Below are 27,837 nucleotides of genomic sequence, written 5' to 3' on the forward strand. Positions count from 1 at the left end.
TTTGAGACAGAGTCTCGCTCTGTCCCCCAGGCTGGAGTGCAGTGGCCGGATCTCAGCTCACTGCAAGCTCCGCCTTCCGGGTTCCCGCCATTCTCCTACCTCAGCCTCCCGAGTAGCTGGGACCACAGGCGCCTGCCACTTCGCCCGGCTAGTTTTTTGTGTTTTTTAGTAGAGACGGGGTTTCACCATGTTAGCTAGGATGGTCTGGATCTCCTGACCTCATGATTCTCCCGTCTCAGCCTCCCAAAGTGCTGGGATTACAGGCTTGAGCCACCGCACCCGACCTCAAGTGATTCTTTTACCTCGGTCTCCTGAGTAGCTAGGATTACAGGCTCCTGCCACTACACCCGGCATTTTTAGTAGCGACAGGGTTTCACCATGTTGGCCAGGCTGGTGTCGAACTCCTGACCTCAGGTGATCGGCCCACTTCGGCCTTCCAAGTGCTGGGATTAGAGGTGTGAGCCACTGTGCCCTGCTGCCCTTTGTAAAGATGGCATTCAAACATTATTTATGTTGATGGCTGAGTTTACCTCTCACTCACCTCCACCTATCTTGGTCCTGGACTGGGTGCATAAAGAACAGAATGATGGCTGAGTGTGATGGCTCATGCCTGTAATCCCAGCACTTTGGGAAGCCGAGGTGAGAGGCTTTTTGAGCCCAGGAGTTCAAGACCAGCCTGGGCAACATAGCAAGACCCCATCTCCACTAATAATAATAATAATAGTAATTAGCCAGGGGCACGTACCTGTGGTCCCAGCTACTCGGGAGGCTGAGGCAGGAGGATCACCTGAGCTAAGGAGGTTGAGGCTGCAGTGAACTCTGATTGCACCACTGCACTCCAGCCTGGACCACAGAGCAAGATTCTGTCTCAACAAAAGGACAGAATTATGACAGTGGGCTTTGATTTCCACTGGACCTTCTTCCCGTGTCCTTCCCTGCCTCCTTCACACATCAACTGTTATCTGCTGGCCCCACCAGAAAAGTGACCAGTGACCGCCTGGTGCACACAGTTTACAGCTGGACAACGCCTCACTCCACCAGGCCCTGGGGCAGATGGAGGAAAGGAAAAGTCTTCTCCATTTTCCACCAGAGCTGCAGGAGGAGGCTGGCTGTCTTTCTTCTTCTTAAGGACACTTTTTAAACCATCAGTTGAGTAATGTGCCAGGAGGGAAATTCCTGTCTTGAACCGTCACATCAGTGCTGACATGTAATTCTAATTATTGAATTCCCATCACTGCTTCTCTAATGCAGTGATTTTCAATCTTTAAAAAAACAAATCCCTATGCCCAAGCTGCTCTCAGATCGATGAAGCAAATCAGTGCCTCCAGAGGTGACAGCCCAGCGTCTGCACTGGTCGCAGCTTCCTTGGTGACTCCAGTATGCAGACAAGGTGGAGAACAGTTGCTTTAGAGAAACACTGGGCTTTGCTTTTCTTCACTCAGGCGGTTGTGGCCCTTCCCAGAGGCCAATGGCAGCAAAGGCTGCAGAGTCTGAGGGACCCAGCTTCAATTCCTGGCTTTCCCACTCACTGGCTTTGTGGCCTTGGACAAGAGAGTTGACTTCCGTTTCCTCAGCTGTGCTGTGGACATAATAACAGAATCTCCCTCTTGGACTTGTTTGAAGAGATCAAGCCAAGGCATCTGGAACACCTGGCACGGTGCCTGGTGGGCGTGTGGGCACTCGTGCACCCCAACACACAGCGTGAGCAATGAGTATTAGCAGTTATGAATCCCGTCTTCAAACAAAATGATAGGAAGCCCAATTAATAAACAGGTAAAGGCAGAACTGCTCTGTTTCAAGGGGAGGGTAGGGACAGACGCAAGCCCCACTCTCCCTTTCTTTCTTTTTAAGAGACAGGGTCTCGCTCTGTTGCCCGGGCTGGAGTGCAGCGGTGCAATCACAGCTCACTGCAGCCTCAAACTCCTGGGCTCAAGCCATCCTCCCACCTCAGCCTCCTGAGTAGCTGGGACTACAGATGTGTACCTGTAGTACAGGCGTGTAAAAATTAGCCTAATTTTTAAAACATTTTTTATAGAGACGAGGTCTTGCTATGTTGCCCAGGCAGGTCAGGTGACATTTTCTGCTTCAGAACTTTTGCAGCCCATTTCTCATCTCCTGGTGGCAAGCATCTGCCAGCCAGCTGACTGGCTAGGCCCAGGAACCACTCTGTGGCCACAGGAGTGAGCAGGGCAGGGCTACTTGGCCTAAGTGGCTCTCCGGCTGCAGGCTGATGAGTGGAGTAAGCCACCACTAGCTGAGCTCACCAACTCACCGAAAGGCATTGCTATAAACTCCCAGTCCCCAGCTGGATGAATGACTCTGTTTGGTTTTTAGGTGTGGGATGGTGGCTAGAGGCCTGAACGTGTTTCCTAAGTAGGTGAATATCTAAGTGCCCTGTGCAGGAAGACCCTCGGGGCAGCTGGTTTGGCAAGGAGCGCTCCTTCTGGGAAAGAGCAGCTTGTCTGTTTTCCCTTTTGGGAACAGCTGTGCTTTATTCGTTTCTTGGGCAGTGTTGATTGTTTCCGCCATATGCTAAAACCTAACAGGTCAAAACTCTCAGCCCAGTTCACAGGCCTCTGCCAGCCTCTGGCTGATGACGAGGGTGAGGCAGAAGGTGCAGGCTGCAATCAGCGTGAGTGAAATTGGCTCTGCCTGGAGCTCACCTGTGCCACAAAACTGACTGTATTTCCTCTTCCCGAGGGGAGGCCGATGTGGGCCCTGCTTGTGAGAGAGGAGCTTCCACTGCTTCATTTCTTCCAATCAGTACAGCATCTTGAATTCCTTTTTTCATAAGGGGATATTCTTTGGACCAAGCTAATAGCTGCATAAAGAACTCAACAGTAGAAGTGTTTTTGTTTTTTCCTCCCTGAGCAAGAGCTCATTTCCAGAGTTGTTTGGGGAGAAAGTTGATATTTCATAACTAGCATGTTTAAAGTGTGTCCCTTCATTGTTCTTTAGGGATGCTATTTGAGCAACAGTCGTAGTCACTGGGCTCTTTAATTGCAAGTAACAGAAACCAACTTGTGCTGGCCTTAGCCCGAGAGGGGAATTTGTCGTAGAAATAAAGGAGCTTCTCACGGAAGCAAGGAGAGGAGCGTGGCCGTATGCAGCATGGCCTCAGGAACTGAAGAGGCCTCGGGGCCGCTCTGCCTTATCTCCTCTAGGCAGCCTCGCATACGTGCTGCTCATGTCTCTCTCTGCTGACTGGCTCTCACTGCCAGGCTGCAAGGAGAAATGTCACTGTCACTGGGAGGGCACACTCATCACTGCCACTCAAGAGATGTGCTCAGAAGAATTAGCATCTTTCGGAACTGATTCTCAGGAAAAAGAACCTCATTGGTCAGATTCCATCAGCAAGGTCCATGGTGATGGCTGATAGCCCAGTGGGGCCCTCTCAGTCAAGGTTTCCAGATCTGTCTGAGGATCACAGTTACCTCTGGAAATTTGTCTTTTTAATTTAATTTTTTAAATGAATTTTTTTCTTTAACACAGGCCCAGCTCCACCCCCTAGAATCTCTGAGAGGAGTCTGGAACTCTGTATCAAAAATTCATCTACAGATATGGCCATGCGCAGTGGCTCACGCCTGCAATCTTAACACTTTGGGAGGCTGACGTGGGTGGATCACTTGAGGTCAGGAATTCGAGACCAGCCTGGCCAACATGGTGAAACCCCATCTCTACTAAAAATACAAAAATATTAGCCAGGTGTGGTGATGCATGCCTGTAGTCCCAGCTACTCAGGAGGCTGAGGCAGGAGAATCACTTAAACCCAGGAGGTGGAGGTCACAGTGAGCCGAGATTGCGTCGCTGCACTGGGTGACAGAGTGAGACTCCATCTCAAAAAAAAAACAAAAAAAAAAAAATTACCTATAGATCCTGATGATAAATTAGATTTATTTATATTTTAATACAAATAGGGGTCTTGCTATGTTACGCAGGCTGATCTCAAATTCTTGGGCTCACTGATCCTCCTGCCTTGGCCTCCCCAGTAGCCGAGATTACAGGCATGAGCCACCATGCCCAGTGTCAATACACTAGATTTGAGAGCCACTGAAACACAGTTTTTGGTATCCATGAATGTTTCTACTAAAGTCTAATGAGAGCCTGCCTGTTAAGCTATCTATTTGTGGAGGCTAGACCTATACGGCTGGAGTGAGCAATTCGTTTCAGTGCAAGTGTATGTGAGAGGGACGGGGAAGGCCCTACCCTACAGCGCACTGGCTGTGGAACCAGTCTAGTGGAAATCTGAGAGGCCAGCTCAGGGCTGAAGGTACTATTACTCCTCTTAAGAGCTTCGTGGTCAGGACTCTAAGACAAGATTTCAGAACAGTTCTCACCACGTGAAATCTGGCTCGGTGTTAGCCAAGAAGATGATGCAGGTGTGGCAGGTCAGGGTTAGAGTCAAGGACAGGTTTGGAATCTCTCTTTTCACACTGAGGAAAAGGAGAACCCCACTGGGAAAATACTGCCTTGGAGAGTCCAGTGGTGTTCAGCGTTCCTGTGTTTTGATTTCTTCAACATGCTGAGTCTGCTGCTTGGTAAAAGATTGCTTCTCTTTCTAATATCACTGGTTTGTTCTTTAAGGCTTAGCTTATGTTTCCACCTGAAGGAGCCGTCTTTGACCCCCTAGTCTGTTCAGCTTTGCTTCTGCTCCTATACTGTCCTCTGTGTACTTTGGCCACATCATGGATTGTCATTATTTCTGCATCATCTTCAGTTGATGATGGGTAGTTGGCAATTTGGTAAATAGATCTACTTGTAGGGGGGCCAGTGTGAACTCTCCTACTGAACTGACAGTGATGTGTCTGCTGGCCTGGCCCCTGGCTTCCCCTCTGTTCCTCACATCCTCCTTATACCCACACTAAAGTCACCTTGCTTCTTTCAACAATCTTAACACCATTCCAGGATCTGGGATCACTTATCCTCTAATCACAGAAAATTTAAGGAGCTCTAGACTTGTTGCCCTGCATCCAGCATGCCATGTTAACAAGGACATCCTTTTGCACCATGATGAATTTTGAAGATGTTTTATTTGAAGATGTTTTATCTTACTCTATGATTCAGTTATAATTTACTAGGCATGATTCAGATGATATCCCATTTAACTCCTACAACAACCGTATAAAGAGTTTTGTAAGGAAAATTGGGAGCTCATAAAGGTTAAGTTACTTGCTGAGGTCCCACCACCCGTAAGTCTCAGAACTAAGATCTAAACCCAGATCCAATTCCAATCTCTTATAGCCTTAAACACCATGCTACATGGTAGGCCTCTTTTGAAACTTACTTTACCTTGTGAACTATCTTTCCCTGCTTATACCTTATTTTCTCAATTAAATATTCGGTAAATATTTCTTTGTTGAATATAAACAATACGATTGTGGCCTGTAGTCCCAGCTACTCGGGAGGCTAATTATTGATAATTGAGTCACAAAAGCTGGGCTTGAAATTGGGTGGTTGGGGGAGGGTGCTGCATACACAGGTTTCTCCCTGATGTATCACCTACATATCTGAGCCACACAAAAACACACTCATCGCTTGTCTTAAAGGTGGGAGTTTCAAGAAGACACATGTGTTCTAAAGAATGTCAGAAATGGTTTGCATCAATTATACATGAAGAAGTAGAAATAACACCTTAAAAACAAATCAGAATTATGTACCCCATTCCACAGTCAAGCATGGTTCCAAGGCTAGAAACCTAAAGAGATGTACTTAGACATAAGAGTAGAATCAAACACAGGCTATTCCAATGGCAGAGACGAAGTGCCCACTGCCAGGAAGCGCAGCCACACCTTTCTTCTCCAGAGCCTTGCAGACTGCAGAGCGTGCCCCGGGGAACATACGGCGCTGCGCATGGGAGCATGCAGGGTAACTGACTCAAGCAAGTGCAGGTACAGGTTGAGCATCCCTTCTCTGAAATGCTAGGGATCGGAAATGTTTCAGATTTTGAATTTCCTCAGATCTTGGAATATTTGCATTGTATTGATATTTATTCACTGAGCATCACTAATCTGAAATCATGACAACACTCAAAAAGCTTCAGAATTTGGATCATTTCTGATTCTTGGACTAGGGATGCTCAACCTGTATTACCTCCTCAAAGCATAAGACTTCCCTCCAGCTTTGTTAGCTAACTTTCATTCTAGATACAAAGACTCATTGCATCCAGGCTTCCTCCACGGGCATAAAGCCCCAGAAGGCCTGCAGTGTGACATATGATGCTACCTCCTCCTAAGCACCCCGGAAGAACAGGGAACTGGCAGATTTGAGTATAATGGGAAGGTGTTCCCTGACTTGAGTGACACAAGAGTAGGCTGTGTGTTTGCTGGAGGCAGGAGAGGGGTTAGTAGGTGAGGAAATAAACATCTCTTTGTTTCTTAATATATAAAATTTAAAACACTGGTGACACCTATGAAATACCCAGGAAATTGGAACTCAAAAGAGAGGTCAGGGCAATAGATGTTAGGAATCTTTTGCAGAGAAGGGATAGTTGAAATCTTGTGTGCCACAGGGAGAAATTATCACAGAGTTAGGACCAAGGACACAGTGTATGAAACATATGCTGGGTGAGGCATTCTGGCTATGCAGCCCCCAAGTTCCTTCTCTTCTCTTTACAGAGATTTCTCTTGGCCTTGAGAAATTCCTAATGCTTATCTTATTCTACTAGATCTAATTTCTTTCCCCCGGAGGGTTTGGTTTGTTCTTGCTTTTCCAGTTGCTTGAGGTACACTGTTAGGTTGTTCATTTAAAAATCTCTTGGCCAGGCACAGTGGCTCATGCCTGTAATTCCAGCACTTTGGGAAGCCAAGGCAGGAGGATCACCCAAGGTCAGGAGTTCAAGACTAGCCTGGTCAACATGGTGAAACCACGTCTCTACTAAAAATACAAAATTAGCTGGGCGTGGTGGTGCACGCCTGTAGTCCCAGCAACTCGAGAGGCTGAGGCAAGAGAATCTCCTGAACCCGGCAGGCGGAGGTTGCAGTGAGCCGAGATCACACCACTGCGCTCCAGCCTGGGTGACAACAGTGCAACTTAGAAGAGAAGAGAAGAGAGAAGAGAGAAGAGAGAAAGAGAGAGAGAGAGAAAGCAATCTCTCTAGTTTTTTAATGTAGCCATGTATTGCTATAAACTTGCCCTCAGTACTGTTTTTGCTTGTCTCATAGGTTTTGGTACATTGTGTTTCTACTTCATTTGTTTCAAGGAAGTTTTAAATCTCATTCTTAATTTCTTCTTTCACCCATTGACCATTCAGGAGCATGTTGTTTAATTTGCATGTGTTTGTTTCGTTTCGAATGTTTGTTCCTTGTTATTGATGTCGTTTAATTCTCTTGTGGTCAGATATGATGCTTTATATTATTCTGAGTTTTAGAAAGTTCTTGAGACTTGTTTTGTGTCCTAACCTATGGTCAACCCTGGAGAATGTTCCATGGGCTGATGAAAAGAATGTGTATGCTGCAACACACCTAATTTTTAAAAGCTCCCCCTCCTACTCTCCTATCACATCATGAAGTGGGAGAATACAAGGAAGTCATCTGTAGTAAGGAACGTAGGATTTAACACAATTTTTACAACTTCAGGTTTCTTTACATTTTACCTGTTTCTCCTGAATTTCCAGAATCATCACTAATACGTTGTTGCTTGGAATTCCCACATTTTTCTCACCAGACACACAGAATGAACAAAAGTCACGCTCATTGTTCCCCCACTGTACTCTTCATGCATTTTAGGCAGGCTAGCAGAAGTGCAGAGTAATCGCTGAAACACTCAGCGGAGCAAGTGATCGGGGGCTCAGCTGTCTGCACTGAGAACTGTCTCCTTACAGTATACCTTGTATGCATGCAATTTCAGCAGGGCCCAGGACTGAGTAAGCACTAGACTGAAGTGGGAATAATGCTAACCCAGGTGTTACTAACATTATCAAAGGGCACTCAAAATGCTCGGTGCTGGCAGGCTGATGGAGAGGCTTTTTGACATTAATGAGGCAGGGGCAGGTTTGTGCTCTACTCTTTCTACAAAAGACTCAGCTTGTTGTCTCAGAGCTAAGGAAGTCCTAAACAAGAACCGTATCAAATGTGAACACACACACACACTATATTACTGATGAAAACATTTTATGAACATACAAAAATAGCAGAAATTTTCAACACTTTGAACCAGAGGTCTTCATGTGGGATGTGTCTAACCCTAGGGCCACCTTGAAACTTTCTAAGGGGTGCCTCAGCAAGGGTAATTTTACAGGATGACCTAATTAATTTGGAATTTAAGGTAATTCTGAGCTTTCATACAGCCCTCAAACAAAAGCAAAACCGTGGCATCCACACTACTTCTTCCGTTCTACAAAACAAAGACACTACTCACCTTCCCAGTTCAGTTGGCACTGCTGCCCCAAGGCGTTAGCGAATACAGAGAACAAAGCAGAAGCCTCCTACCCAGAAAGGTTCCTCAAGTCAGCTTAAGGCTTTAAGGGCTTTGTGACTTTCCCTGTTCTAAACTTCTGTAAAGGGGGATTTAGAAATGGGGATGTTCGGAGACTTGTTAGGATATTCAAAATGTGAATATGTGGTAAAGTGAAAGTAATGATTTTTATCGAACAAATTGGCCACTTCCCTCTCCAAGACGCCTGCCAAGAAATAAATCACTCTTGGTGGAGGTCCCACCAGCAAAAAGCGGCAAGTATCAGTAAGAAATACTGAATGCTACAAACAGCTTTTCTTCTAAGTCACTTTTTCAACTATTTAAAAACTCATCCACAGAACAATCATTGACTGGAAGGAAAAACACCCTTGGACAGTCAAAACAAAAAGAGTTTAGTGATGCTGAATGTTTCAGTTGTACTTGAAATAATTTTCAGGACTATCAGAATTTTCATGATGCACTGAATAAAACCTATAGACAAAACTGATCACAAAAAATAAAAAAACTGACCACTATCATATTGTGAAATATTTACTCCAAATACAGTCAAATATCAATTTACTTCATCTTATGAAATGGGAAATATTTACCTCTTAACAGAAAATAAATTAGGTTCTAGATAGCTGCCAGTTAGTTTTTAGCAGGATAGCATTCTATAGGAAAAGCATAATCCTAGTAAAAGTTAGTTATTTTTTGATTCCTAATTCTAACAAAAGCCAAACATCTTAGCTCAATATACATACACACCTTTATTGAAAGAGTATCTTGCCTTTTATCAACCTAACTTGCTTCCTAAATAACTTGTTTTTGCCACAGGTGACTGTGACTTGTTACAAGTTAAATAAGGGAAATTTTAAGTCTTGACTGTTTTCACTAAACATTTACAAAAGGTGTTCTGGGATGGTTTTTAATGATTTTTATGAGTTCAAAATTCACTAACATGAATTTTCAAGTCAGACTTTTTTTTTGACAAAGTCAGTAGTTTGATTTGATTCATGAAATGGATATTTTGCTTGATTTCATTATATGATGGACATGTACCACGAACTGAATGACTAAATCTGTAGTACCAAGGTTTTGATGAAACACATAATAAAAATATATTTAAAGCACTAACTGTACCAAGAGTATTATATCCAAAACGCACAGGTTGGATTTTCCCAACCCTTTAAGAATATACTGAAATAAATAAAGGTTTTCCAGGTTAAAGAGTAACAGATAAAATTAATAATCATTTGATAGTCTTGGTAAAGCCCTTTGGGTTTACATCCCTAAATATGAGAATGAGTAAATTCTAAGTAAACACCTCTAAAAGGCAACTTTCAAAATTCTGTTTTCAAAAAAAATAAACAAGAAACTAATCATGCTGTCAGCTGCAGAATGATTTATCATCACAGATGATAGATGACAACGTGATTTTTTGTCACGGAAATTAAAGAACTGAGTAAAAGGCTTTTAGGTAAAGCTATAGAATTGATGCTGGACCCTCTTTCATTCTAGCAATGTCATTTTAATCCAGCTATATAAACTAATTGTAAAAACATGTTATTAAAGAATTTCCAAAAATTTTAATATATTTATATCTTGATCCATTAGGCAAATGACTGAGTAAATATAGAATTTAATACATCCTTATGGTCACAATAAATAAACAGATCTCCATGCAACGTAGCCTCCACCTCCTGGGCTCAAGCAATCCTCCCACCTCAGCCCACCAAGTAGCTGGGACTACAGGCTTGTGCCACCATGCCTGGCTTAAGTTTTTGAATTTTTTGTAGAAAGAGGGTTTTGCCATGTTGCCCAAGCTGGTCTCGAACTTCTGAGCTCAAGCAATCCACCCACCTCAGCCTCCCAAAGTGCTAGGATTACAGGCATGTGCCACTGCACTCAGTCACATATAATTTTAAATGTATATACATTTGTTGCAAAGATGTATGACAGTATGATCAATGACTTTCAGGCATAAAAATATAGAGTAAAACCTGATGACAACAAGCTACAAGATGAAAATCGGATGTAGTGGAATTGGTCCCTGTACTCCAGCCCAGAGCCTCTGCTCAAACACAGGAGCTGAAAGCTGTAAGCTTCTCTGAGATGGCAGGTGGTGGTGGAGGCTAGAAAGTGACTGTCTTGTCATCAATGGGGACTTTCTAAGTTTAGTGACTGGTCAGTTAATGATGGTGAAACAGTAAGCTTCACCAAAACTTTATTTCTGCATCTTTGTGCGATAGTACAAACTAAAATGTATTTTTTCATTATTCTTGCAATAATATGACCCCACATTTTCACAACTCAATTTTTTGGGGTCCTACCTAGATACTGTGGTGGAGTTTTGCTGTACAGTACTCCCTTATCCACAGGGAATACTTTCCAAGAACCCCAGGATGCCGGAAACCTTGGGTAACACCAAACCTCACGTGTTTTCCTATACTTATCTATGATCAAGTTTAATTTATAAATTAGGAAAAGAGATTAATAGCAATAACTAGTAAAACAGAACAGTTATAACAATACACTGCAATAAAAGTCATGTGAATGTGGACTCTCTCAAAATACCTTGTTACTGCACCTTGGATAACTGAAACCATGGAAAGCAAAACCACGGATAAGAGGGGACTACTGTATTCCATTAGAATAAAATCCTGTGGGAGAACTGCAACAAAAATACAAGTTCCAGGAGAAAGAGGAATTTTAAAAACCTTTATGCATTTTCTATGTAGATAATGGTACTAAATTTCTGTGGTATGTAGACTCCACTGATTATATAATGAAGCCTGTTTTGTTTTAAAATGTCAATATTTCTACTATGCTGGTATTGTATCTTTTGCCAATATTTAAACTTAGGAACAGCTTTAAATGTGCAAATAGATACAGTTTCCTTTTAAAACAATTTTTTTTTTAAGTATTAGGCAGTACTTGTGCAAAAAAGTTTGAAAAATCAGTGCTCAACACAGAGGAAAGGCAAGCAATAACCTTTTTCAAGGCCAAAGATACTTGGAGAAGACTCTTTTTTTTTTTTTTTTTTATCAGCAATGTACAGACTGAACTACCAGGAAGGACATCTTAACATTTGTTTGCTTTTCCTGGCACCTAGAGGGAAAGTCAAGCATAGACAGGGATTACACATTTCTACTGGAGATAGAGCCTGCAAAAATTTATTTATGGTGCACAGTAACAGAAAAGGGGATAGCTCATATCGGTAACTCTGCCAAAGCAGCAACTCATTCATCACAGCAGTCAAGACTTATGCTACCTTTTGCAATTTCAGGAACAGGTACTAACCTTAGAGAATATATTTTACCATCACTAATTATTTTAAACTAAGCACCCACTGTGTCTTACGTTCTTGAGATATAAGAAAGAAAATGTGCCTGAATAATTTACACTCCTGTTGGGGAAACAGAAAAAACCCCAACAACACAGTACATATGAATCTCTGCAGCACAAATGAAGGGCCCAATGAATACAACAAAAGTGCAGTGAACGAATAGAGGGAGTTGTTGCCAAAGGTCCAGGTCGTCTGGGAAGGAGAAGGCTGAAATCAGAGCAGGTCTTTAACAAAACAGAATCAAGAGGATAAGACTGATGGGCTAACTTCCTGGGAACAGAAGTAGGATGGTGCACATGCAATTCAATGATGATGGTGAGGCGAGTAACTATTACCCCAGAGCAGATGGCTACTATAAAAGTTGGTAGATAGAAATCGGACTGTGAAGGGTCTTATATGCCAACAGAGAGCTGAGTTTTATCCCATCAGAAATGTGAAGGTTTCTGAGATCAGTGTGCAAAGCAATATTTTAGGAAGCTTTTTTATGACAGTGGTATATAGGAAGAGACAGCAAGAGAGAAGTCAGTTAAATTTTAGCAATAGTCTGTGTAGCAATGATGAAAACGGGGGTGAGGATAAAGTCACTGGAAAATAAAGGACATTGTGCTAAAAGGGGGAAGGAGGGACCATGAGTTTCATGGTTTCAATCCTATGTGACTGTGACAATCATGGTCCCACTGACAAAAATAAATCCAAAGGGAAAACAGGTCTATGTTCAAAGGTGCAGAGATGGCAAGCAAGAATGGACACTTGAAAGGGGAAGCTCAACCTCTCCCTTCCATCAATCTGCCATTACCAGTGATGGTGTGCCACACTAAATTAGCAAGCAGAAAATCATAAGCTTTCTCCTCTTCTTTTACTCAATTAAATAGAAAAAAAAGGACTTGTATTCTAAACTTGTTCTTGATCATACTATATACAGGCATACTTCAGAGATACTGCAGGTTCGGTTTCAGACCACCGCAATAAAGAGAGTATCACAATAAAGCAACTCACACAAATGTTTTGGCTCCCCAATACCTATAAAAGTTACATTTGAACAATAGTCTATGAAGTGTGCAAAAGCATTATGTCTAAAAAACACATATACACCTTCAAGATTAAATTTCTAGAAAAAGCTAACACTCATGAGTGTTCGGCAAGTCATAACCTTTTTGCTGGTGTAGGATCTTGCCTCAATGTTGAGGGCTACTGAGTGATCAGGGTGGTAGGTGATGAAGATTGGAGTGGCTGTGGCAGTTTCTTAAAATGAGACAACGATGAAGTTTGCTCCATCAACTGATCTTTGTGCTTTCACAAAAGATTTCTCTTTATCATGCTATTTGATAGCATTCTATCCACAGTAGAACTTCTTTCAAAATTAGAGTCAACCCTCTCAAACACTGCCACTGGTTTATTAATTAAGCTTATGTAATATTCTAAATCCTTTGCTGTCATTTCAAGAATGTTCACAGCATCTTCACCAGGAATAGATTCCATCTCAATAAATCACTTTCTTTGCCTATCTGTAAGAAGCAATTCCTCAAGTTTTATCATGGGGTGGCAGCAATTCAGTCATATCTTCATTTCTAGTTCTCTTGGTATTTCCACCACATCAGCAGTGACTTCTTCCACTGAAGTCCTGGGCCCCTAAAAGTCATCCACGAGGACTAAAATCAGCTTCTTGCAAATTCCTGTTAAGGTTGCTATCTTTACCTCCTCTCACAAATCACAAATGCTTGTAATGGCATTCAGAATGGTGAATCCTTTGCAGAAGGTTTTCAACTGACTTTGCCTAGATCCATCAGAGGAATCACTACCTATGCTAACTACAGCCTTATGAAACGAATTTTTAAATAATAAGACTTGAAAGCCAGAACTACTACTTGATCCATGGGTTGCAGAATGGGATATTGTTTGTAGGCATTAAAACCAACATTAATCTCCTTATGCAACTCCATCAGAGCTCTTGGATGACCAGATACATTGTCAATGAGCAGTCATCTTTTGAAAAGTTTTTTTTTTTTTTCCTGAGCACTAAGTCTCAACGGCAGGCTTCAAATATTAAGTAAACGATGTTGTAAACAGATGTGCTGTCACTCAGGCTTTGCCGTTCCCTTTATAGGGAACAGGCAGAGTAGATTTAGCATAAGGGCCCTAGGATTTTCAGAATGGTTAATGAACACTGGCTTCAACTTAAAGTCCCCAGCTACATTAGCTCCTAACAAGAATCAGCCTGTCCTCTGAAGCTTTGAAGCCAAGCACTGACTTCTTTCCAGCTATCAAAGTCCTAGATGTTATCTTCTTCTAATAGGCTATTTCATCTACATTGAAAACCTGTCGTCTGGTGTGGCCACCTTCATCAATTATCTTAGCCAGATCTTCCAGATAACTTGCTGTAACTTCTACATCAGCACCTGCTGCTTTACCTTGCACTTTTATTTTATGGAGACAACTTCTTTCCTTAAATTTCATGAGCCAATCTCTGCTGGCTTCCAATTTCTCTTCTGCAGCTTCCTCACCTCCCTCAACCCTCACAGAATACGAGAGTTACAGTCTTGCTCTAGAATAGGCTTTGGCTTAAGGAAATGTTGCGGTTTGATGTTTTATCCAAACCACTAAAACTTTCTCCATATCAGCAATAAGGCTGTTTTGCTTTCTTATCACTTGTGTGCTCATTGGAGCAGAACTTTTAATTTCCTTCAGTAACTTTTCCTTTGGATTTACAACTTGGCTAATTTGGATCAAGAGGCATAGCTTTCAGCCCGTCTTAGCTTTTGACATGCCTTCCTCTCTAAGCTTAATCATTTCTAGTTTTTGATTTAAAGTGGAAGACATGTGACTCTTCCTTTCACTTGAACACTTACAGGCCACTGTAGGCTTATTAATTGGCCTAATTTCAATATTATGTCTCAGGGAATAGGTAGGTCTGGAGAGGGAGCAATGGGGAAAACACAGACATTTATCAATGAAGTTCGTTGTCTAATATGGGTGTGGCTGGTGGTGCCCCAAAACCACCATGAGAGTAACATCAAAGGTCACTAACTACAAGTCACCCTAAGAGAGAGAATCATCATCAAAAAGTTTGAAGTATAGGGAGAATTACCAAAATGTAAGAGACATGAAGTGAGCATATGCTGTTGGGAAAATGACACCAATAGACTTTCTCCACACAGGATTCACACAAACCTTCAGTAGGCTAAAAGAAAAAAAAAAATAGTATCTGTAAAGTACAATAAAGAGAAGTGCAATAAAATGAAGCATGCCTTGTGGCTCCACAATGATTGAGCAGTATTCATCCTAAAACAAATCTAATGAAGTTTAACTTGAGATCATTCATTTGCAAGTAAAAAGCAGATCTGGTTTAAAGCCTCAGGCATCAGCCCCTTACCCAAGTCTTGGTAAGGTATCCAGAAAAACAATTACTTCCACCTCTTAATCCATCCAAGCTTAAGCCTTTTAGCCTGTGTCATTATAAACTCAAGACACTAACGTTTCTCATCTCAAGAACACTGGGGAAATTTTAAAGCAAAAATCCTTCTCCTTCTCCACTTATCCCCATCTCCAAAAAACCTTAGAGCTGGTTACATTAGAAGTTAAAAACACTTTATATTGCTTCATTCAAAGAATGAACATCAAATTATCTCCTGATTTGCAGCATTTAGTAAAATCGCACTGAAACTGTCTAGTTTAAACTGTAGCAGAAAGATGTTTACTCTACCTAGGACAATCTATCTGTTCCTGGAATATCAGGTTAAGCCAAAGTCTACAAGGGGAGGCAGCATAGCATAGGGGTAAAGAGCAGTGGCTCAAGTCAGACTGCCAGAGTCTACAGCTCCCACTACTTAAACTTGGGCAAGTTAACCACTCTGGACCTAATTTTCCCATCTGTAAATTGGAGAGAAGGCCTCTCTCCCTCACCAGATCCTTATTCAACAATGGGGTAAAGTACTTAACAGTGTCAATAAATGTTTGGTGCAAGTATCATTATTGCACCTTAACATTCAGCTCTAGGCTCTCATGTTATCAGTCCCATTTCTTGTTTGTTGATGCAACTTATACATTGCATTCGATAAGTGAGGTAAGAGTAGGCAAACTTTCTCTGTAAAGGGCCAGACAGTATTTTTGGCCTTGCTGGCCAGATGGTACCAGTGATGCAGCTATTCAGCTCTGCCATTGTAGCACAAAAGTTGTCAGAGAGGACATGAAAACAAATGAGAATGGTAGTTCTTTCCAAAACTTTATTCAGAGAAACTAAAATTTCGTGTAATTTTCATATTATACAAAATATTATTCTGAGCCATTAACAATATAAAAACCATAGTTTGTAGGCCATACAAAAACAGGCAGCAGGCCAGATTTGGCCCAGGGGTGGCCGTTTGCTGACCCCTGCTCTAGATTAACAAATTTATTGGCTTTGGAAGCTCTGTGGGGCAGGAAGGCTTGAAATACAGGTTGGTGGTGCAGAAGAAAGAGGAAATTGCTAAGTGTAATAGAAAAAAGATGTAAGGCTGTCCTTCCTTTATCAACGCTGCATTCAACTATGTGCAAAACATTTTATCATATGTCGCTGGAATCAAAGATGCAGAAGTCACAGTCTCTGGTCTCAAGGAGCTTATACTTCTCCATGGTAGCTTAGAAATGGAAAGTCTTCCTTCAAAGTACAATACATCCTTCTCAGACTTTTACAATGCACCCGTGTGTGCTCATCTGTGAGGCAGGTAGTTTCTTGGGCACCTCTACCTACAGCTGAGGCCAAACACGCATTATTATCTTGACCACCTGTGCTTCTTCCCCTCCCCCATAAGCCTACTACCAGTTTTTCTCCTGGTCTCCAAATTATTGTTTTGCATTATCATTTTGGGGATAATACTTGGGGTGATATACTAAAAGTCAACTGGTCCCATCTTTTAAAAAATTACCATTTTAATTAGTCTTCAGAGATACCCTCTCTCTTTTAATAGGTAACATGCTTGTGACTCCTGTGTTTTTTTGTTTCAATCCAGGCAGAAACTTCTTCCTAGGAGGCAGGATAAACAGCTCTATCTCAAGGCAACAAAGACACGTCACAAAAACATTTTTTTCAGAGCAAATGTTAAATACTTGATCCAAAAGAACACAAAGACGAAATATAATGCTCTATTATATTTCTCAGTTGGTTATAAAGATTGTGGATTCAAAAAAATCAGCAGAAATCCACTATGTCAATGTCAGAGCAAATGAAGCATAGAATAAAAATTAACATAGTTAATAATTAATAAATTGTAAATACTAAGTAACTATTAATAAGTAACAATAATAGAGTATACTAATATTGTTTTCGTGGGGATATCTGAAAGACATCCATCTCTTATGTGTTTCCTTGTACAAAATGGTACTATTTGTCTTTCAAAGACAACACAATAAAAGAGTAAAAAGCAGTACTCTCAATGTTTAGTATAATCTCATCAGCAAAATCCCAAATCAAATTGGAGGGGAGGACAGAGACTCAACAGAGGAATTAAAATGGGTTAAGACAGTAAAATCTATGGCTGAGCGCAGAGGCTCACATCCATAGGAGGTCAAGGTGGGCAAATCACTTGAGGTCAGGAGTTCAAGACCAGCCTGACCAAAGTGGTGAAACCCCATCTCTACTAAAAATACAAAAAGTAAGCAGGTGTGGTGGCACACGCCGGTAATCCCAGCTACTCAGGAGGCTGAGGCAAGAGGATCTCACCTGAGCCCAGGAGGCGGAGGTTGCAGTGAGCCAAGATCGCACCACTGCACTCCAGCCTGGCAGACGAGCAACAACTCTATCTCAAACAACAACAACAAAGTAGGGTACTGAGAGCTTATAATGTTGAAGATCTTAAAAAGAAATACAACATAAGCTTGTTGGTACTTGGCAAAAGGGAAAATAGGCAAAGAAATTGGCAGACAGAGCCAAAACAAAACCGGAAACGTAGTATTTCCTTGTCATCATGATTTTCCAATTGCAGTTTCAGCTATTCATGTGCGACTCTGGAAGTGCTGAGAGGCAATTAGAGTTCTACCAGAGCATGGATTTGAATTCCACGGTAGGATGGCTATACGGAAAAAATCACCTAAAGAATGTCTAGATCTCCTGCCATCTGTGATTTGCTATTTTCTACTCCTTTGCCCTGGCACAGTAAGGATTTGTAGGAAATTCTTTATGACATTCAGTAATACTTCACAGTTTATCATACGGTGCTATCTGGGATTCACAAACATCTCAGCATATATCCGTCTTATCCTAAGAGTTAACTGTATAAACTTAAAGCACTTAGATTTCCTTATTTTACTACAATCTGTAACAGTTTATCTAGGAACACCACACACTCATGCCTTCTGTTATTTACACATTATTCTTTATGATACTGATTATATGACTACTGCTCAAAAGCAGAAATTTATTGGCTTAAGAAATCTAATCGCCCTGGGTCAGGCGCGGTGGCTCACGCCTGTAATCCCAGCACTTTGGGAGGCCGAGGTGGGTGGATCATGAGGTTCAAGACCAGCCTGACCAACATGGTGAAACCCCATCTCTAGTAAAAATACAAAAATTAGCTGGACGTGGTGGCGGGAGCCTGTAATCCCAGCTACTCAGGAGGCTGAGGCAGGAGAATTGCTTGAACCCGGGAGGCAGAGGTTGCAGTGAGCCAAGATCGTGCCACTGCACTCCAGTATGGGCAAGAGAACGAGCCATCTTAAAAAAAAAAAAAAAAAGAAAAAGAAAAGAAAAGAAAAATCTACCGCCCTATGTAGATAATTCCCACACCAAGAAAAACGTCTACTTTCCTGCTTTTTACCCATATATCAGGTTTGGAAACCTTTGAGGAAATTTATTTGATTATAAAATATAAATCTTCAGAATAAAGTAGCATCACAATTTTTATTAAAAGGTAAAAGGCAGGAAGCAAGCAATGTCAACGAAATTGTCCCCTGAAATCTACATGATAAACTGAATTCTGAAAATACATGGGTTTAGCCTCTAGAGTTTTACACCTTATCAAGTCGAAATGCACATTTTCGTTATTTTAGTTAAGAATTACTCAATATTTAGCAGCCACTTACTATGTAAAAACAGAAAAACGAGTATTTTATTGACTAACTTCACTGGTGGCCAATGAAGTTTTTTAATAACAAAAACATAATATGTGGTAGAAAGTATTGACTTTATTAACCTCACTTATGATACTGAATACAAAGTAAAATTAGGTGGTGACCCTTAATTTTCAGTCTATTTCAAAGCATGGTCCCTCAGATTTAAGAATTAAGGCATACATATGTCAAAAAAGGAAGGAGAATCAAACAACCAAATCCAAAAAGACCCCAGTGATTTATGTATATGAAGTTGGAGCTACAGCCCTTATGATATTCCTTTCAGTATTTTCTTCCAAGTTTTCATTAATTCCTTCAGTAACTGAATTTTTAACCAGATCCTATAATCGATCACAATTCTTCCAATTATGAGTTGAAAAGAAACATAGGCAAATACGTATACCAAGTACCTTATGAAATTCATCACATACATGGTGAACTTCATATATAAACTTTGAAAAATCAAAAGGACTATGGTATTCTTGAAATCCAAAGGCCAGATAAGACCTACCTTCCAATCACTTCTGCATTTTAAGATATGGTTTCATCTAGTGATGTTAATAAAGAGATACACTACATATTTTAACACCAGTAAGATATGACATTCAAGAGAACAGCCAATGAGATTTTGCATTTTAAAACCAAAGAGAATATAGTGAACACCTTAAATTATAAAAGTCAGTTCTAAGCAGGAACTGTTACTGTGTAATGAATACTGCTCATATCAAAAGTGCTGGTGACAAAGAATTCAGTACGCCTTCCTACAAAATCTGTTCACATACATCTATCTATCTCTATCACCTGTAATAAGATTTTAAATGTTTTAAGGTGCTTAAAGTTTGCACTATAGGACTAATTCAATGAGATTCATCTGCTACCTCTTCGTAGCAACTTCAATTGGAATGATCCACACACAAAACTGCTGTTACTTTCTAAAATGTGGCATTTGTGGCGGTGGAGTGCCCTCTATTGGTAAGGAAGAGGACACACTCATTAGCTGTCCTGCATGTATTTTCTCGTTGATTCGGAGTTCACACCCATCCTGAAGCATTCGAACTGCTATTCGGGCGATATTCTTAGAGTCATCAAGACCACAGTGAGGCCGCCCATCATAATCCATTCCTAATTTTTCAAGCATTATTGTCAGTTTGGTTTGGCTTCTAGGAACCTGAAAAATAAACAGCTTAGTAAATAATTCTTTGGTGTTCTAAACTGTAATATAAGCCATAGTTAAGCTGAAAAATAAGAAACTGAAAATTAGCACAAATAGCTAAATAAAGCTAGGCAAAGGGCAATACCCCCAGTCAAATAAGGCAAATAAAAAACTCAGGCCTGGCAATGTGGCTCAAAGCCTGTAATCTCAGCACTTTGAGAGGCCAAGGCGCGCTGATCACTTGAGGTCAGGAGTTTGAGACCAGCCTGGCCAACATGGTGAAACCCCATCTCTTCTAAAAATACAAAAAAATTAGCCGGGCGTGGTGATGCACATCTGTAATCCCAGCTACTTGGGAGGCTGAGGCAGGAGAACTGCCTGAACCCGGGAGGCAGAGGCTGCAGTGAGCTCAGATCAAGCCATTGCACTCCAGCCTGAACAACAGAGCGAGACTCCATCGGGAAAAAAAAAAAGAAAAAAAAAAAAACCCTCAAATTTTCAGAGCTTTAAAATATGATCTTAGAGTTTTAGCTGAAAATACAGACCGAATCCTCAGACATCTGAAACCTCTGCAGTTTTTAAATTTAAAAATAATTTATTAAAGGGAATGTATTGTTCAGGACATGTAAGTTGAAGATCTACCTTTTTAAACCAAATTAGTTATTTTACATGGTATTTTTCTATCATGTTTTACTTCACTTGACTGATTTCTTAGATAAAAAGACTAGCCTTTTTGGATGGCTAAAGATAATGAAGATTAAGAATGAAAGATGATGTCGTGTGATATTTTTCAAGTTATTTAAAACCTGTTCCTTGATAAACTAAAAACCTCACTCCCCAAATTCCAATAGGCACCTCCACTTTTAAGACTTATTGGCTGGGCATGGTGGCTCAAGCCTGTAATCCCAGCACTTTGGGAGGCCAAGGAAGGCAGATCACCTGAGGTCAGGAGTTTGAGACCAGCCTGGACAACACGGTGAAACCCCATCTCTACTAAGAATATAAAAATTATCTGGGTATGGTGGTGTGCACCTGTAATCCCAGCTACTCAGGAGGCTGAGGCAGAAGAATCCCTTGAACCCAGGAGGCAGAGGTTACAGTGAGCTGAGATCACTCCACTGCACTCTAGCCTGGGCATCAGAGTGCTGTTCCATCTCAAAAAAAAAAAAAAGAAAAGAAAAGAGAAAAAAATTGTTATATTTTCTTCATGTTTCTATCAAGATTTGTTAAGTTTTACATTCCATAGTTTGCACAGCCATTTTGCCTATGCATCTAGGATCTCAGCTTCTTCATCCATAAAATGGGACTAACGGCTCTACTATTTACTCATAGGCTTCCTGGGATAATCACAAAGCAAATCATGTAAAATATCCATAATTATCTTAAGCTGTAATACTGCAATATATCTTGTACTTTCCACTAATTATCACTTGGAAAATGCACTTCTAAAAATAACTTTTCCAAAATACTGGATAACTTAGATGGAAGAGACAAATTACTGGAAATACACAACTTACCAATAATTGAATTACAAAGAAACAGAAAATCTGAATAGACCTATACCTAGGAAGGAGACTGAATCAGTAACTGAAAACCTCTAACAAAGAAAAGCTCTGAACCAGATTGCTTCACTGCTGAATTCAGGCAAATATTTAAAGATTCAGAACAAAGCCTCCTCAAACTACCACAAAAAAACTGAAGAAGAAATACTTCCCAACTCATTCCATTAAGGTCAGCACCATGTTGATACAAAAGCCTGACAAAGACCTCATGAGGAAAGAAAATTACAGATCAATATCCCCTATGAATATCATGATGCAATAATCCTTGACAAAATATAAGCAAACCTAAATCAGCAACATATTAAAATATTTATGCACCATGACCAATTCGTATTTTATCCTGAAATGCAAGGATGGCTCAACATTTAAAAAACAATGTTAACACAACCATTAACAGAAGGACGGAGTACAGTAATTGAAAGAGAGTGGTATTAGCATTAAGATAGACATATAAACTAATAAAACAGAATAGAGTCTAGAAATAAACCTTCACAAATACACTGAATCAATGGGGAAAACAATGGCCTTTTCAACAAACAGTGTTTGGAAAACTGAATATCCACGTGCAAAAGAATGAAGTTGGACCCTTATCTTACACCATATACCAAAATTAACTCAAAATTGATGGAAGACCTAAATGTAAGACATACAATTATAAAACTCTTAGAAGAAAACATATGGAAAAGGCTTTATGACAATGGATTGGACAATGATTTTCTGGATGTCACCAAAACACAGGCAACAAAAGAAAAAATAAAGCAGACTTCATCAACATTAAAAACCTTATTACTAAAGACATTATCAGTAGAGTGAAATGGCAACCCATGGAACAGAAGATACATTTGCAAGAATATATCTGATAAGGAATTAATATCCCGAATAAAGAACTCCTACAACTCAAAACATCATGATACTTCATTTAGTAAATGAGGAAAGAACCTGAATAAACATTTCTCCAAACATGATATGTCAATGGCTAATAATCACATGAAAAGATGCTCAACATCACTATTAGGGAAATACAAATCAAAACCAAAATGAGATACCACTTCACACCCATTACAATGGCCATAAACAAACACACACACACACATGCACGCACACCAGCAAATAACAAGCATTGACAGGGATGTGGAGAATGTAGTACTTTGTGCATTGCTGGTGGGAATGTAAAATGGTACAGCCACTGTGGGAAACAATGTGGAGATTCCTCAAAAAAATTAAACATAGAATCAGCACATGATTCAGCAATTCCTCTTCTGGTTATACAGCAAAAAGAATGATATTTGTACACCCATGTTCATAACAGCACTATTCATGATTGCCAAAACATGGAAGTAACTTAAATGTCCATCAAAGGATCAACGGATTTTTTTTTTTTTTAATGTGGTACAAGTTAAATATTCCTCATCTGAAATGCTTGGGACCAGAAGTGCTTTGGATTTGAAATGTTTTGGATTTTGAAATATTAAATGTTTACATTACACCACTTTTGCATCCCTAATCCAAAAATCCAAAAATCCAAAACCTGAAATGCTCCAGTGAGAACTTCCTTTGAGTACAATGTCAGTGCTCAAAAAGTTTCAGATTTTGGAGCATTTCAGATATTGAATTTTGGGATTAGGGATACTCAGCCCGTAAATACATACAATGAATTCTTATTCTGCCTCAGAAAGGTAGAATTCTGACACGATACAACATGAACTTTAAAGACGTTATGCTCAGTGAAATATGCCAGTCACAAAAGATCAAACATTTTATGCTTCCACTTATAAGAAGTATATAGATAAGCCAAACTGATAGAGACAGAAAGAATGATGATTGCCAGGAGTTGGCGGGAAGGGGAAGTTCAATAGGCACAGAGCTTCAGTTTCAGAATATGAGAGTTCTGGAGAACGATGTGGTGATGGTTGTGCAATAATGTGAATGTACTTAACGCCACTGAACTGTTGTGCACTTAAAAATGATTGGGAACATTTTTAAGTGAACAGCAAGTGTTATACAGGGTGAACATCCCTAATCCCAAAAACCCAAAATCTGAAATGCTCCAAAATCGGAAACTTTTTCAGCACCAACATAACATCACAAGCGGAAGATTCCATACCTCATGTGATGGTTCCCAGTCAAAACACAGGCACATGACACACAATTAATTTATGTGTGACTAAGAAGGCAATTGCTTATTGGTAGCATCAGGAATGATGCCAAACAACCAGACTGTCCGTATCAATGGCTGAGACAGTAACAATTTTGCTTTCTAATGGTTCAATGTACATACACTGTTTCATCCACAAAGTTGTATGAAACTTAACTTCAGGCTATGAGGTATATACGAAACAAAAATGAATTTCATATTTACACTTGGGTCCTATCTCCAAGATATCTCATTATGTATATGCAAATATTCCATAATTTAAAAAAAAACCCAAAATCCGAAACATTTCTTCTGGTCCCAATCATTTCCAATTAGGGACACTCAACCTGTATTATGTACGAAAAAAAAAAAAAAAGAGATTAAAATGAAAAGTCCTAGATAATGTCCGAAAAAGAGCTACTAACTTTATTAAACAAAGGCCAGTCACTTCATCATGTTTTTAAAAATGATGTGAAAATCTGGACAAAGAACCAACCAACCTCTTGCTTCCTCTGGCTTAGCAAGGAAAAGTTCTCCATCAGGTGTCTGAGTTGACAGGTGAACAATAGGAAAACAAAAAGGCCAGATTTTGCTGAGCAGTCTGAAGAAGGGCTGCAAAACGTAGCCTCCTTATAGACTTTTCATCACATAAACCAGCTGAACAAGTCCCTATCAGAAGCTGGAGAAAATGTTTGACTTCATGTGACAAGATTCTTGCATTTCAAAGGTAATGGAGTATGTCTTTGGAAATAATCATGTTATAACAGAAAACCTTAAAATGTCCAACTTTTGCTTGGGTTTGATATCAACTGAGGAAAGCTATTTGAAAGTCTCAAGTCTAACTGAGTACAATCTGGAAAAACTGTAGGAGAAAATTAAGTATTTTTCCTCCCTTTCAACACCAGAGTATGATGAGGTAAGGGATCCTTTCTCTCAATCTCTGTTCAGCCTGAGAATTCGACTTTAAGAAAAAAGCTTCATAGGTACAATCTGACTGTACACCGGAGATGAGACTTTATGCTCTGCCCCTAGAAAAGTTGTGGATTTCTGCAAACATAGTATCCTGTCATTCATTTGAAAGCAGTAACATTTCACTGTAGTTTCAACTTTCTACAAGTGTAAGCAAGGTTTTTTGTGTTTAACACATATGAAGAGCAAAGGCAGAAATTGTCTAATTTCCAAAGAAAATGAATTCATGTGAGTTTATCTTAAATTCAACCCAGAATTAAGTATTTGTAAAGGGAGGGAAAAAAAACAGATTTTACAGCAAGGAGGTATATTCATCCTTTCCTGTTACTTCAGCAACAGCACTTTAATGCATATACATAGGCCTATAAAGACATAAAGAAGGTTGGGCGTGGTGGCTCATGCCTGTAATCCTAGCACTTCAGGAGGCCAAGGGGGGCAAAGTCAGGAGTTCAAAACCAGCCTGGCCAACATAGTGAAACCCAGTCTCTACTAAAAATACAAAAAAATTAGCCAGACATGGTGGCAGGCACCTGTAATCTCAGCTACTTGAGAGGCTGAGGCAGGAGAATTGCTTGAACCCAGGAGGTGGAGGTTGCAGTGAACTGAGATCGCACTACTGCACTCCAGTCTGGATGACAGAGTGAGACTCCATCTCAAAAAAAATAAAGAAAGAAAGAAACAGCTGTATAATTTTGTAAACGCTAAGCCCACATTTGCGCTTGATATGCCAGGCACAAAGAAAGTTTGGGTTTGCCCCCCAAAATCTTGTATAAAAATGTGTCTTGGACCGTATTTTCATTCATATTACTTCAGCCTACTTTTAGAAAAACCAAGTCCCATTTTAGCCTAAGCCAATTATTTCACAGAAATGTATTACAGTTACTACCTTTTAAATTTATGAAAGAGATTAAGCTCCAAGTTTAATTACCCATTTCCACCCTTTGCCCCCCAAGAAAAGTTGGATAAAACGTCATTCTTGGCTGGGTGCGATGGCTCATGCCTGTAATCCCAGCACTTTGGGTGGCGGATCACAATGTTGGGACTTCAAGACCAGCCTGGCTAATATGGTGAAACCACATCTCTACTAAAAAATATTTAAAAATCAGCCAGACGTGGTGGTGCACGCCTGTAATCGCAGCTACTCGGGAGGCTGAGGCAGGAGAACTGCTTGAACCCAGGAAGCAGAGGTTGCTGTGAGCCGAGATTGCAGCACTGCAGTCCAGCTTAGGAGACAGAGTAAGACTCTGTCTCAAAAAAAAAAATAAAAAGTCATTTTTTTAAAAAAAGAAAAATGTTTTTAGACATACCACATAATATACCTTATTAGCATTACAGACAACAGAAACTTGTGACAGAGAGTTTTATTTAGGTCTTAGATAAGGTTAAAAAAAAAAGGAAATGTAAGTTTCTACTTATACAACTAATTGCATTATAATTATCTATTATGAAGAGGGGAAAACCACACACAGAAAACCAGTAGGCTAACAAACTGGCCAAAATAAACAGGTCCACAAAGAGAAACCACTGTTTACTCAAAAAAGCAGGGAGCATTTTATTGCCTTGTAATATCTACAACTTTCTGATTACACTAATATACTGTGAGCTGTAGATTTATGCATACCTGACTGAAAATTATTTTAAGGTTTATTAATTCTTAATAATAAGAATTATTCCATCTGGGAGTTGTAGCAAAAAAAAGAACCTAAAGGGGATCGAGCTTCTCAAATGGAGAATAAATCGACATGAAATACAGAGACAGCAACATCTCTGAAACCACATTCCAGGACACGATCACAAAATCCAGATAAGGGGAAACATAACACGATAAATGACTCAGTTTCTTTACAGAATAAAATAAAATAAATTGCTAGGGAAGAAAAAGAAGAGATTAAAGAAACTAAAGAGACATATTAAGATATCACACATATCAATGACTAAAAAACTTGAGACATATTAACCAACTACAAATCTGTGAACCTTATTCCGATCTGATTCAACACACAAAAGGTAAAAGAAAATATTTATGACTATTTGATGAAGGAATTACGGCTAATTTTTTAAGATGTGACAATGGGCTGGGCGTGGTGGCTCAAGCCTGTAATCCCAGCACTTTGGGAGGCCAAGACAGGCGGATCACGAGGTCAGGAGATGGAGACCATCCTGGCTAACACAGTGAAACCCTGTCTCTACTAAAAAATACAAAAAACTAGCCAGGCGACGTGGCGGGCAGCCGTAGTCCCAGCTACTCGGGAGGCTGAGGCAGAAGAATGGCTTGAACCCAGGAGGCGGAGCTTGCAGTGAGCTGAGATCCGGCCACTGCACTCCAGCCTGGGCGACAGAGCGAGACTCCGTCTCAAAAAAAAAAAAGAAAAAAAAGATGTGACAATGGTAGGGTAGCTATGTTTCTAAGAAAATGACCCTTAGCTTTTGGAGCTTTGTAATGAAATTTTTACAGATAACATAATGTCTAACTTCTGCCTCAAAATAGTAAGGAAGAGGAAAGTGGGTGGGGATACACATGAAACAAGACTGACCATGAGTTTGTAATTGTTGAACCTGGGTCATGAGGACTCATTATACCTATTACTGTATGTTTGAAATTTTCCATAACACAATTTTTAAAAAAAATTCACAAAATGAGTTCAAAAAAAAAAAAAAAAATCCACAAAAGGCCAGGTGCAGTGACCCACGCCTATAATCCCAGCACTTTGGGAGGCCAAGGCGGGCAGATCATTTGAGGCCAGGAGCTCGAGACCAGCCTGGTCAACATGGTGAAACCCCGTCTCTATTGAAAACACAAAAATTAGCCAGGTGTGGGGGCGGGCGCCTGTAGTCCCAGCTACTTGGGAAGCTGAGACAGGAGAACTGCTTGAACCCGGGAGACAGAGGTTGCAGGGAGCCAAGATCGCGCTACGGCACTCTAACCTGGGCAACAAAATGAGACTCCATCTCAAAGAAAAAAAACAAAAAATGCACATAAAAAAGTTATCAAATATAATTAAAGGACTAGCATCCATCCAAAGTAAAAATCTATAAACCAGTAAAAAACACCGGCGATGGAAGAACAGACTACCATTTTTTTTAAACGGTCAGAAATTTAAACAAGGGGTTTATAAAAAAGCAATCCAGATAGCTAATACCTCAATGAGATAGTATCACATACCCACCAAATTTAAAAAACATTTAAAATGTCTGATAA

At 40.3% G+C, this 27,837-nt stretch overlaps 1 protein-coding gene across 8 annotated transcripts in view; it reads right to left on the reverse strand.

Moving 5' to 3' along the window:
* Positions 1 to 27,837, reverse strand: part of ERI1 (exoribonuclease 1) — a 162,070-nt gene that overhangs the window by 114,224 nt on the left and 20,009 nt on the right. Inside the window, exons 7-9 of one of the 8 annotated variants that reach the window (XR_002734346.1) lie at positions 19,699 to 19,988; positions 16,642 to 16,739; positions 15,947 to 16,468 (exon numbers count right to left, since the gene is read on the reverse strand). The exons of 3 other annotated variants lie outside the window; for them this stretch is intronic. Coding sequence is in view for 4 of the 5 variants with exons in the window: in XM_023225301.1 (XP_023081069.1) it covers positions 19,746 to 19,988 (243 nt within the window). In the remaining variant the exon portion in view is untranslated. Of the gene's footprint in view, positions 1 to 15,945; positions 16,740 to 18,795; positions 19,989 to 27,837 lie in introns of those variants that run through there. 4 more of the 8 variants (XM_023225301.1, XM_023225307.1, XM_023225306.1 and 1 more) reach the window with 4 other exon arrangements.

This window comes from Piliocolobus tephrosceles, chromosome 7 (assembly GCF_002776525.5).
Source record: "Piliocolobus tephrosceles isolate RC106 chromosome 7, ASM277652v3, whole genome shotgun sequence".
NCBI classification, from domain to species: domain Eukaryota; kingdom Metazoa; phylum Chordata; class Mammalia; order Primates; family Cercopithecidae; genus Piliocolobus; species Piliocolobus tephrosceles.